This window comes from Dermacentor andersoni, chromosome 2, assembly GCF_023375885.2.
Source record: "Dermacentor andersoni chromosome 2, qqDerAnde1_hic_scaffold, whole genome shotgun sequence".
In the NCBI taxonomy this organism is placed as follows: Eukaryota; Metazoa; Arthropoda; class Arachnida; order Ixodida; family Ixodidae; genus Dermacentor; species Dermacentor andersoni.
Genome location: NC_092815.1, coordinates 132,508,376 through 132,520,531, shown reverse-complemented (window position 1 = coordinate 132,520,531; position 12,156 = coordinate 132,508,376). Strand labels below are relative to the sequence as shown.

General features: G+C 48.9%; 1 protein-coding gene across 3 annotated transcripts in view; it reads left to right on the top strand.

Moving 5' to 3' along the window:
* The window catches only part of LOC126540727 (uncharacterized), a 175,787-nt gene that overhangs the window by 83,717 nt on the left and 79,914 nt on the right, over positions 1-12,156 (top strand). Inside the window, exon 1 of one of the 3 annotated variants that reach the window (XM_055076244.2) lies at positions 5,222-5,315. The exons of 1 other annotated variant lie outside the window; for it this stretch is intronic. In XM_055076244.2, the coding sequence (XP_054932219.2) occupies positions 5,255-5,315 (61 nt within the window). In that variant the 5' untranslated portion in view covers positions 5,222-5,254. Of the gene's footprint in view, positions 1-5,221; positions 5,316-12,156 lie in introns of those variants that run through there. One more of the 3 variants, XM_050187573.3, reaches the window with a different exon arrangement.

Genomic DNA, 12,156 nt, shown 5'->3' with positions numbered 1-12,156 from the left:
AACGCGCGCAACTCACTCGCCTGAGCACCACAGCGGCAGGTAAACACATCCTCGAATAGCTGGGTTACCAACCTGCGGGATTCCCGATGGTCACTACCCCGATCCCTAGGTGCATTCGAGACAAGTTCGAAGTGGCCCCTGTGCCCCGAAATGTCCATCCCGTCCAAAACGAGGGCAGGCGCAAGGCCAGAGCAGCAGCCATCCTGAAACATATCAAGCAACGAGACATTACAGCAAGCTTCGTCGACGTCGCGGAGTACAGCGATGGGAAGACCTTTGCCATCGTTGTGGTCGACTCTAGCGGCAAGATTTCCAATTGCGCCTCCATTCGCACTTCAGACCCCGGAGTCGCCGAGCAAGCCGCCATCGCCCTCGCCCTGCTAGACGGTCGTGGGTCCGAGATATATAGCGATTCCAAAACGGCAGTTAGGGCTTTTCAGAAGGGTTGCATCGCCAAGCAAGCTGCTCGTCTTCTTAGCAGCTCGAGTCGATATGCTCTCACGCATAATTCAATCCACTGGTTTCCAGCTCACGTAGGGTCGGTCGAGGGTGCTCCCCCGAACCTCAATGAGTCTGCTCACGAGGCTGCGCGTGAACTCACCGACCGCGCTTCCTCTGCAAGAAGCACCGACTCCCCTCCCCCCTACGGCCACAGGGACGCTCCCGCTACTCACAACGAGATTATTAAATTCTTCTACATGTCTAGAAGGGTCTTTCCACCCCCTCACCCCAAGCTGAATAGGGCGCAAGCCGTTTCGCTTAGGCTTCTGCAGACCAGTACGTATCCGTGTCTGTCCGTTCTTCACGAGGCTTACCCAGACGTGTATCGCGACGACGCCTGCCCCTCCTGCGGGCAGACCTCCACTCTAGCGCACATGCTGTGGGAGTGCGGGTCGATATACCCCAAGTTCATCAAGGAGGAGTGGGACTCGCTTCTGCGTAGCCCCGCTCTAGAAAAGCAAATCCTGGCTGTCCGGCGTGCCCGCGACCGGGCCGGTGGGCTAGACCTGCCGGTCCCGACGTGGGACTAGCCAGGTGCGCGACGAGTTCGCGTCCTCGCCGGACCTGCAATAAAAGTTTCTTCACTCACTCACTCACTTTGTCATCTGAACATGATCATCATCATGTGGGGTTCATATGAGGTTCTTCTTCATCATCGATTGTGGGGCTGGCTCGCGAGTGTGATCCGTGCTGTGGGCGTGGTCGGTTCGCCGCATCTTTGACGCGGAATAAACGTCGTGACAACTGCTGCGTCACAAGTGGTGGAGTGTGCTCTTCGGTCCTCCGTCCTCTGACTCCCCGCTCAACCTCCTGGAGCTTTGATCGGGCCGCCGATTGTGCCAGCTGTCAGCCAGCATGTCGCAGGACGAGCCAACAGGCACTTCTGCTTCCACCATCTCGGCCTCGGCTACCCCAGCCTCTCCGTATTGGGTTGTCAATGGGCACCAGCGTGATCCCCAACTGTTTGCTGGACTTCGCGGTGAAGACATCGAGGATTGGCTGGACGACTACGACCGAGTGAGTTCGGCTAACCGTTGGGACGATGCGTCCAAACTACGTCACGTCGCCTTTTATCTGACAGGAGTAGCGAAGACTGGGTTTTTCAACCATGAGGTTGATTTCACGAACTGGGGCGCTTTCAAACAGCAGCTCCGCCAAATCTTCGGCACACCGGCTGTTCGTTCCGCCCTCGCAAAAAAGACGCTCGACAACCGCAAGCAACAACTCGGGAAATCTTATACGTCGTACATCGAGGAAGTGCTTGCTCTTTGTCGGCGCGTGAACACGGCCATGAACGAATATGACAGGGTTCGCCACATCCTCAAAGGTATCGGACCTATTGCTTTCAATGCTTTAGCCATCAAGAACCCCGCTACCGTCGCTGGTATCGTTGCTACTTGCCAGCGCCTTGACGAACTCGAATCAGTAAGGTTGCAGCCAGACACCACTGCAAACACTACCGCCGACGACCCTACATTACGAGCAAAGATACGCGCAATAATTCGAGAAGAGCTACAGTAACTTGGCTTAGCCGCAGGGCCTATGCCTTCTCATGCCTCGGCTACCAATCTGCGAGACGTTATCAAGGAGGAATTGGCGTCCATGGCTGTTGCAGCATATACGGACCCTCTAACCCCTACGGCCCCACCAACGTACGCACAAGTAGCCGCAGCTACTCCAGTCATCGTTCCACCGATGCCTCCAAAACCAACACCGGCCCACATGGCTTCCATGACTACCAACACACCTACCCAAACCAGCTATCCGCAGTGGCGTCCTCCTCGTCCTATTGCTACTACTGCGGCTATCGTGGCCACATAGCACGCTTTTGCCGCAAGCGCCAGCAAGACGAGCGTCGCGGATATGACGCATACGAACGGGATGACTTTTCGCCCGGAGCTACTTTCCAACGTCTAGGGAGCTGCCACGACCAACGCCGTCCTTATGGTCCACCGCGCGGCCGCTCTCCATCGCCTACTGTAGCATCCGAGACGGCTCAGACGTACCGCCCTGCGAGACGCCGCTCGCCATCACCCCTTCACCGCTCTACGTCCCCACTTGAGACCTGCTTCTCAATTCGCCGAGCGTCGTCCGGAAAACTGAATTATGCAGCTTTTGGAGGAAAAGCTGCATCGAACGACAGGACAGAAATTCCTCCATCGCGTCCGTGCAATATGATATTGGTTGTAGTAGCAGGTGTACGTAGCTTCAGCTTTGATAGATACTAGTGCTAGTGTTTCAGTTATTCACCGTGAATTGCGTTCGCGACTTCGGAAAGTTACGACCCCCTATGATGGACCTACGCTACTCGCTGCTCACGGGGCCGCCATTCGACCTATCGCTATGTGCACTGCTCGTATTTCCATCGATGGACTTCTGCATTACGTACAATTTGCAGTGCTAAGTTCGTGTGCCTAGCAGCTCATATTGGGATGGGATTTTCTTCCTACGGCCTCCGCCTCCATCTGCTGCGGGCAACGCGTTCTCCGCATGACCGGCACCACCTATTCACTTCATGCAGATGACGCACCACTTCACTTGCTTGCTGCAGAAGATACCGTGCTACCTCCTCGCCATCAAAGCATCGTTACCATCACGTCTGACGTCATTGACTGCGGCGACGTGCTCGTATTACCATCTGCACGCTATCTCGCAAGAGGGATAGCCTTTGCATCAGGAATAGTGCGGTTTGATCATGGCTCTGCGCTTCTCTACGCTACAAACCCGGCATCCGAAAAGATTCTCATCCCTAAAGGCACTACATTGGCTTGCGCCACTGAATCAGAGTCTATATCTGTTGTTTCCGTTAAACCATCTTCCTCTGAAGTTCCTTGTACCGGACGGGCCGCATCTCCTTCAGCTCTTGCAGCTGCCATCAGTTCCGACCTGACACCTTCGCAGTCACAACAATTGCTTGCTTTGCTCCAAAAACATGAAGCTTCGTTTGACGCGCATTCAGCTTCGTTGGGAAAGACTTCGATTACGACGCATCGGATAGAGACAGAGGGTACATCCATCGTGCGCCGTAGACCATATCGCGTATCGCTAGCCGAGAGGAAAGTCATTGACGAGAACGTCACCGACATGCTTCAACGGAACATAATACGCCCCTCTGCTAGCCCTTGATCTTCTCCCGTTGTTTTGGTTCGAAAAAAAGACGGCTCTGTTCGATTTTGTGTCGACTACCGAGCACTTAACAAGATCACATGCAAGGATGTATACCCTATGCCGCGAATAGACGAGTACTTCTCCAGCATCGATCTGCGTTCCGGCTACTGGCAGATACCTATGCATGAGGACGATAAAGAGAAAACAGCGTTTCCTCACATGCTTTCTTGTTGGCCGCTGTCGACGAGATGCCTCCACACGACAACAAATCCTTCCAATCTCATCAACTTGCCGACTCTTACTGTCGGCGCATCATAGACCAGCTTCAAGGAGCTTCGCGCCCGCCTAACGCCCGTCTTCGTCGACAGCTGAGGCAAATTAAGATTGTCAACTGCGTCCTATACCGTCATGTGTATCACCTTGATGGTCAAGGCTGGGTTCCTGTCCTGCCACGCTGTCTACGTGCTCGTGTCCTGCAGGCTTCTCACGACGACATGACTGCTGGTCACCTTGGTTTCCAGAAAACCTATGACCGCATCAAAGGTCGCTTCTACTGGCCTGGATTGTCCGCCAGTGTAGCGAGGTATGTCGCTTCCTGCGCCCTATGTCAGCGTCGAAAGCTCCCTAAAACAGCTCCAAGCGGACAACTGCAACCGGTTCCTTGTCCGTCGCAACCATTTAGGTCGTTGGCATTGACCTGTATGGTCCTCTTCCTGTGACTCTCCCCGGTAAACGATGGATTGTGACAGCCGTTGATCACTTGACATGGCCGCTCTCGCGCGAGGGGACATTAGTGTGGGAATTTATAAGCTATTTTTTGTCATCTGTACATGATCATCATCATGTGGGGTTCATATGGGGTTCTTCTTCATCATCGCTTGTGGGGCAGGTTCGCGAGTGTGATCCGTGCTGTGGGCGTGGTTGGTTCGCCGCATCTTTGACGCGGAATAAACGTCGTTACAACTGCTGCGTAACACTATGTTCGAACGCCTACTTCTATCCTCAACATCAATGAGCTTGCAAGCGTGAGTATTCACAGACTCTTGAAACGTCTTCCCTGTGTTTGCAAGGCAGCCCAAGCCAGCCGTACCAGATTTAAGTTCCGATATCTGAGCTCGAAGCCTATGAAACAGTTCTCTTGTTTCAACTATCATGTTTTCTGTTTTTGTTTTTAAGTCGGCTAATTCCTCTCGCAGCAAATTTTGACCGTCAAGAACTTTATGCAACAAATCGGCGTTAGTGGGTCCAGGATTAGTTTCAACATCCCCACACGGCAAAAGCTTTAGAACATGAAAACACTCGCGACATATTTTAGAACACTGTCGTGGGCACGGCAGTATCAGCAAAAAAGGACAGTCATTACCAAACGTGGAATAGCAAGAACCTGCACGAAGCAGAAGAACGGCTTGGTGAGAGACATGCCTCGGCAAGGCCCACCATGCCCACTGAAGATAAATTGATGCGCAGATTGTTTTATATGGGCAACGCTAGATGACGTCATGAAACCGGGGCGGGGGGGGGGGGGGGTTGGAACATGCTGGAGAGGGGCGGTATTTTCTATTAGCTTCACTTCGTGCCATGTTGGCGCCCCGAAATGTTCGTCAGGTTGACGAAGTGGTGCTGGTATTTCACCGTAGGGTAGGCGATGAACCGAGGTTCCGGCGACCCAGAGAAGCAAGCCCTGCACGAAGTAGAAGAACGGCTTGGTGAGTGACATGCCTCGGCAAGGCCCACCGTGCCCACTATTTGAATAGAACGGCCGCATAACTATACCGCGCAGTATAATTACTCTCTGATTCGATCAATGAAACAGCGAACGAGATGAAAGAGGCTCAAGAACTAGTACTTGATATGATGGTATGCTAAGCGATGTTCTTTCAACGACAAATAAATATGGCAAGAATTCGAGTTCAGATAACCTCGACTGCCTGGTAAGGGTCATATGCCAACCTCGGCATTTTCCAACAGGTATAGCAGCAGAAGGAGGGTGCTGAGCTGAGCCGACGCACCTGGTGCCGCAATGTTTGTTTACTAAGGCCTCATTATTTACAGTTCGCACCCTACGACCTTCTACAATATCAATTGTTCCCTGCGAAGTCGTACCAAAAGGTTATGAACACACACACACGCACCTGCGCGCTTGGCTCGTGGTGCTGTAGGAGACCCACAACGGGGAAAATACGAGACTGTTGACGCATTCTTGACGGGTGTCTGGAACCGCTCGTGGCTTGCAGTATTATAATCCGTTAATCATGCCTTGACATTGCCTGCCATGTGCGCTCCAACCAATCTTTGTTCATCTGTAGATTTTCTTCTCGTGATAGCGGCCTCCCGTCGAGACTATTTAATCAAGAATAATTTACAGCTTTAAGGGACTGAAAAGCAATCACGTGCGTGTATTTCCTTGCCAGACTATTGAAAGGTTACCGTAGTATTCTGCACATCAGTTCTCAGATCTGTCCTCGTAGTCTTCCGGCTCAAGTTCTCGCTCATTTCTTGCAATTCATCTCTAGCGTTGCTGAATAGGACATGTAATCTACCATTCAGAGGTTGCTGAGAGTTGACACATTGATCGTTGTACCTAATTATTCGAAATATAAGAGGAGGAATTAGAGCCCCAAAGAAACTAACGCCTCAGTCCGGGCGTTTTCCGTAGGCCAAAACTGGGGCCTTCATCATCATCATCATCATCATCATCATCATCATCATCATCATCATCATCATCAGCCTGATTACGCCCACTGCAGGGCAAAGGCCTCTCCCATACTTCTCCAACTACCCCGGTCACGTACTAATTGTGGCCATGTTGACCCTCCAAACTTCCTAATCTCATCTGCCCACCTAACTTTCTGTCGCCCCCTGCTACGCTTCCCTTCCCTCGGAATCCAGTCTGTAACCCTTAATGACCATCGGTTATCTTCCCTCCTCATTACATGTCCTGCCCATGCCCATTTCTTTTTCTTGATTTCAACTAAGATGTCATTAACGCGCGTTTGTTCCCTCACCCAATCTGCTCTTTTCTTATCCCTTAACGTTACACCTATCATTCTTCTTTCCATAGCTCGTTGCGTCGTCCTCAATTTAAGTAGAACCCTTTTCGTAAGCCTCCAGGTTTCTGCTCCGTACGTAAGTACTGGTAGACACAGCTGTTATACACTTTTCTCTTGAGGGATAATGGCAACCTGCTGTTCATGATCTGCGAATGCCTGCCAAACGCACCCCAGCCCATTCTTATTCTTCTGATTATTTCACTCTCATGATCTGGATCAGCAGTCACTACCTGTCCTAAGTAGATATATTCTCTTACCATTTCCAGTGCCTCGCTACCTATCGTAAACTGCTGTTCCCTTCCGAGACTGTTAAACATTACTTTAGTTTTCTGCAGATTCATTTTTAGTCCCACCCTTCTGCTCTGCCTCTCCAGATCAGTGAGCATGCATTGCAGTTGGTCCCCTGAGTTACTAAGCAAGGCAATATCATCAGCGAAGCGCAAGTTACTAAGGTATTCTCCATTTACTCTTATCCCCAATTCTTCCCAATCCAGGTCTCTGAATACCTCCTGTAAACACGCTGTGAATAGCATTGGAGAGATCGTATCTCCCTGCCTGACGCCTTTCTTTATTGGGATTTTGTTGCTTTCTTTATGGAGGAGTACAGTGGCTGTGGAGCCGCTATAGATATCTTTCAGTATTTTTACATACGGCTCGTCTACACCCTGATTCCGCAATGCCTCCATGACTGCCGAGGTTTCGACTGAATCAAACGCTTTCTCGTAATCAATGAAAGCTATATATGATGGTTGGTTATATTCCGCACATTTCTCTATCACCTGATTGATAGTGTGAATGTGATCTATTGTTGAGTAGCCTTTACGGAATCCTGCCTGGTCCTTTGGTTGACGGAAGTCTAAGGTGTTCCGGATTCTATTTGCAATTACCTTAGTAAATACTTTGTAGGCAACGGACAGTAAGCTGATCGGTCTATAATTTTTCAAGTCTTTGGCGTCGCCTTTCTTATGGATTAGGATTATGTTAGCGTTCTTCCAAGATTCCGGTACGGTCGAGGTCTTGAGGCATTGTGTATACAGGGTGGCCAGTTTTTCTAGAACAATCTGCCCACCATCCTTCAGCAAATCTGCTGTTACCTGATCCTCCCCAGCTGCCTTCCCCCTTTGCATAGCTCCCAAGGCTTTCTTTACTTCTTCCGGCGTTACTTCTGGGATATCGAATTCTTCTAGATTATTTTCTCTTCCATTATCATCGTGGGTGCCACTCGTACTGTACAAATCTCTATAGAACTCCTCAGCCACTTGAACTATCTCATCCATATTAGTAATGATATTGCCGGCTTTGTCTCTTAACGCATACATCTGATTCTTGCCAATTCCTAGTTTCTTCTTCACTGCTTTTAGGCTTCCTCCGTTCCTGAGTGCTTGTTCAATTCTGTCCATGTTATACTTCCTTATGTCCGCTGTCTTACGCTTGTTGATTAACTTCGAAAGTTCTGCCAGTTCTATTCTAGCTGTAGGGTTAGAGGCTTTCATACATTGGCGTTTCTTGATCAGATCTTTCGTCTCCTGCGATAGCTTACTGGTATCCTGTCTAACGGAGTTACCACCGACTTCTATTGCACACTCCTTAATGATGCCCACAATATTGTCGTTCATTGCTTCAACACTAAGGTCCTCTTCGTGACTTAAAGCCGAATACCTGTTCGATAGCTTGATCTGGAATTCCTCTATTTTCCCTCTTAGCGCTAACTCATTGATGGGCTTCTTATGTACCAGTTTCCTCCGTTCCCTCCTCAGGTCTAGGCTAATTCGAGTTCTTACCATCCTGTGGTCACTGCAGCGCACTTTACCGAGCACGTCCACATCTTGTATGATGCCAGGGTTAGCGCAGAGTATGAAATCTATTTCATTTCTAGTCTCGCCGTTCGGGCTCCTCCATGTCCACTTTCGGTTATTCCGCTTGCGGAAGAAGGTATTCATTATCCTCATATTATTCTGTTCTGCAAACTCCACTAATAACTCGCCCCTGCTATTCCTAGTGCCTATGCCATATTCCCCCACTGCCTTGTCTCCAGCATGCTTCTTGCCTACCTTGGCATTGAAATCGCCCATCAGTATAGTGTATTTTGTTTTCACTCTACCCATCGCCGATTCCACGTCTTCATAGAAGCTTTCGACTTCCTGGTCATCATGACTGGACGTAGGGGCGTAGACCTGTACAACCTTCATTTTGTACCTCTTATTAAGTTTCACAACAAGACATGCCACCCTCTCGTTAATGCTATAGAATTCCTGTATGTTACCAGCTATATTCTTATTAATCAGGAATCCGACTCCTAGTTCTCTTCTCTCCGCTAAGCCCCGGTAGCACAGGACGTGCCCGCTCCTTAACACTGTATATGCTTCTTTTGGCCTCCTAACTTCACTGAGCCCTATTACATCCCATTTACTGCCCTCTAATTCTTCCAATAGCACTGCTAGACTCGCCTCACTAGATAATGTTCTTGCGTTAAACGTTGCCAGGTTCATATTCCAATGGCGGCCTGTCCGGAGGGGGCCTGGGGGCCTGGGGAGGGGGCCACTGGGGCCTTAGCTCCTATCTAAACTTACACGTCTAGGACTTGGATACTTGTGAGTACGCAACGCATACAGCATCATACAAACTTAGCACGGGATTTTTCTTTTCGTAAAATTATACCCAACTTACGAAAGCAGTGTTCTTTATATTCTAACGCATGCTCTTGATAAAACAGCAGGTTTGTTTTATTCGCCTCTTTTATCTTATCCTTCAAACGGCGCGTTTCAACGTGTGACGCGCTAAAACATAAATCGATAAAGCGTTACAGAAAAGCCAATCTCTGCGTCCGAAGGAGGAATGCAGAATTTAGAAGAGCTAACTGCTGGGCTAGTTGGTGACTTTGCATACTAAAAAGAAGAGGAAAAGAGGAAAGGGGGGCGTTAAATGTTTTCTTTTCCGTGAAAAAGCATAAACCCGAAGCTTCATTCCGTAGCATTGTGAGTGAAGCTGTTACCTGGCAGCATTGCGTGAGTAAGTTCCTTCGGAGAAGTTTGAATAGCCTCGTAATAACTGATCCCTTTCTTACAAAAAGTTCAGGGGAAGTAGCCCATTTTTTCGGAGAAAAGAATGACAGATTATGTTTTTCTGTTGATGTAGAAGACCTTTTTTATTCAGTGCCCTATCTGGACCTGTTTGCCTCTGTTAAAGATTGCATAGACGAGAGTGGCCCGGTGGCTTTCCAAAACGCCGCTGGTATCACTGTTAACTTTTTAGTCTTTCTTAGAATTTTATCTCCGGAGTACTTTTATCTTATTTGACGAGCAACCTTACCTGCAGAAGAAAGGCATATGCACAGGCTCTTGTATAGGCCCTATACTTTGCAATATCTTTTTATCATCTATCGATCGCTCTCTACACGATCGTTTTAACCATTTTATTAATGACAAAGTCCTTAAAGTGTTTCGTTACATGGACGACTTTTTAGTGGTTTTAAACAAGCAGTGCTCCGTTTCGAGTGAGGCTACAGTGAGCAGTGTTTTAGATTATTTTAGAAACCTGGGGATAGGGCTGTTTTACTTATGAGCTACCGGATAATGGCATGCTTCAGTTTTTAGATTTACAGTTAAAGTTTTCAGATGGGCACATTTGTTGGGCTTACTCCCCTCGTGCTCGAAAAGGGCTCCTGCCGTACAATTCGACCCACTAAAAGGTAATGAAAAGAGGCATGCCTGGAGTCATCGCTCCGGAAGTCGTGTGTACATGAGATGCAAGCCAGTTTTTACAATCGATTGGGCAGGCTCGTTGCAGCTGGCTTCCCTGAGTCGGTCTTGGTCCCTGTGGCCGAAACGCTTTTGAAGAAGTTGAAGGCTGGGGTGAGCAGGGTAGAGTCGAAGGGAAAAGAGTGGCCTATAGTGGTCCTCTACATCAATAAAGTCGCGAACAGCCTGAAAAAGTGGCTAACCGGTATAATGTACCGGTGGTGTTCTCCGCTCCCCAAAATCTTGCCCAGCTAAGCCGTCGCCTACCTTGCGAAAGCCAAATGCTTGGCTGTCAGAAGAAGCATGGCCACCGTTTCGTAAAGTGTGCCACAAACATCGTTTATGAAATTACTCTGTCCTGCGGGAAATTCTACATTGGACACACTGGGCATTGTGTGAACGACCGGCTTAGGGAGCACGCAAAAGTTATCAAAAATAATGAATGTGAGCGACTTGTGGATCACTGCAGGGCTTGCACCGATTGTTTTCCACGGTTCTGCGATGCGAGGATTCCGGGTAGGGGCAGGCATCAGACATCGCGTGAAACATTGGAAGCATTCTACATCATGAAAGCGGGTCCGAACTGTGTTAGTGACACTTCGGTTTTCCTTTACGAGGCTGAACTGAAGTTTCTATCGCGCTTACTCTGATAAGACTTTTTACTCCATGTTGCCTTGTGCGCGTGCGCGGTGTTTTGGAGGGCTTTATATGTCGGGTGCTTTTACCCTTATTAAACAGTTGAAGTAGCGCCCGTGGTGTCGTCGTCTTTCTTGTGTGTGTTGTTTTGGCGCAAAATCTTTTTAGTATGCAAGATCACCAACTAGTCCAGCAGTTAACTCTTCTAAAGTATATTTCTTCTATATCGGGCTCACCTTTCTATCTTCCTTCTGTTGACCTTCAGGATGTCAACCAGCTCCTGACAAACATCATGTTTGCGACATGCCATGCAAGGTACCTTGGGGTCTGCATCAGGAATTCTGTTACACCGGTAGATGTGAGTGCTCTGTTTGGCCCTGGGGCACCCTCGTGGGGCCATGTGAAACTTCTCTGCAAGATCTGGCAATCTGAACTGCGGCAGCAAGTTCGTTTATATACAGATTGGCTACATGCTGTCTGCTGTGCCCAGTACCCGGAATGGATTACTCTAAGGTGTTTCTATTATCTTAGAAGCGAAGCTGCCCGTATGACCAAGATATAGTGGAATTGGAATATGAAATTCATCCTTAGAGCTATGGGAAAGCCGAAAGCGCCGGACCGTGTAAATGGAAATCTTAGTTATGGAAAGTGCCTTCATTCCCTCCAACATTTCAAATGTTCTTCAGAAAGGCCCTAAGTTTGGACTTGAGCCATTGGTCCCACTCCCCGAAATGATGACCCTAAACAGGGCTATGGAGAAAAAGGCCCCACAAGGAGATCGGGAGCACTGCCTTCTGGACGGAGTGAACTGCCTTGCCAAGAGTGTCACGCGGACTGAACGGAACTGCTCTAAAGACCCTTTGCGTTCTCTAGTGAAATTCTTCAAAGATAATGAACTCAGCCTTTTGCAGGCAGATAAGATAGGCGGCTTCGTAGTTTTGCCTAGAATCATGTATAGAGAGAAGGCAGCACAGGCGATGAACAAAAACTTCGTGGCTGTGAAAAAAGGTCAAACGAGAATGAAGAGCAAAGCGATTGGACTTTGTAAGCGCCTAGATCTCCAAGGACTAGCTAAAGATATAACTAAGAGCGAGAGGGGGGCGTTAAATGTTTTCTTTTCCGTT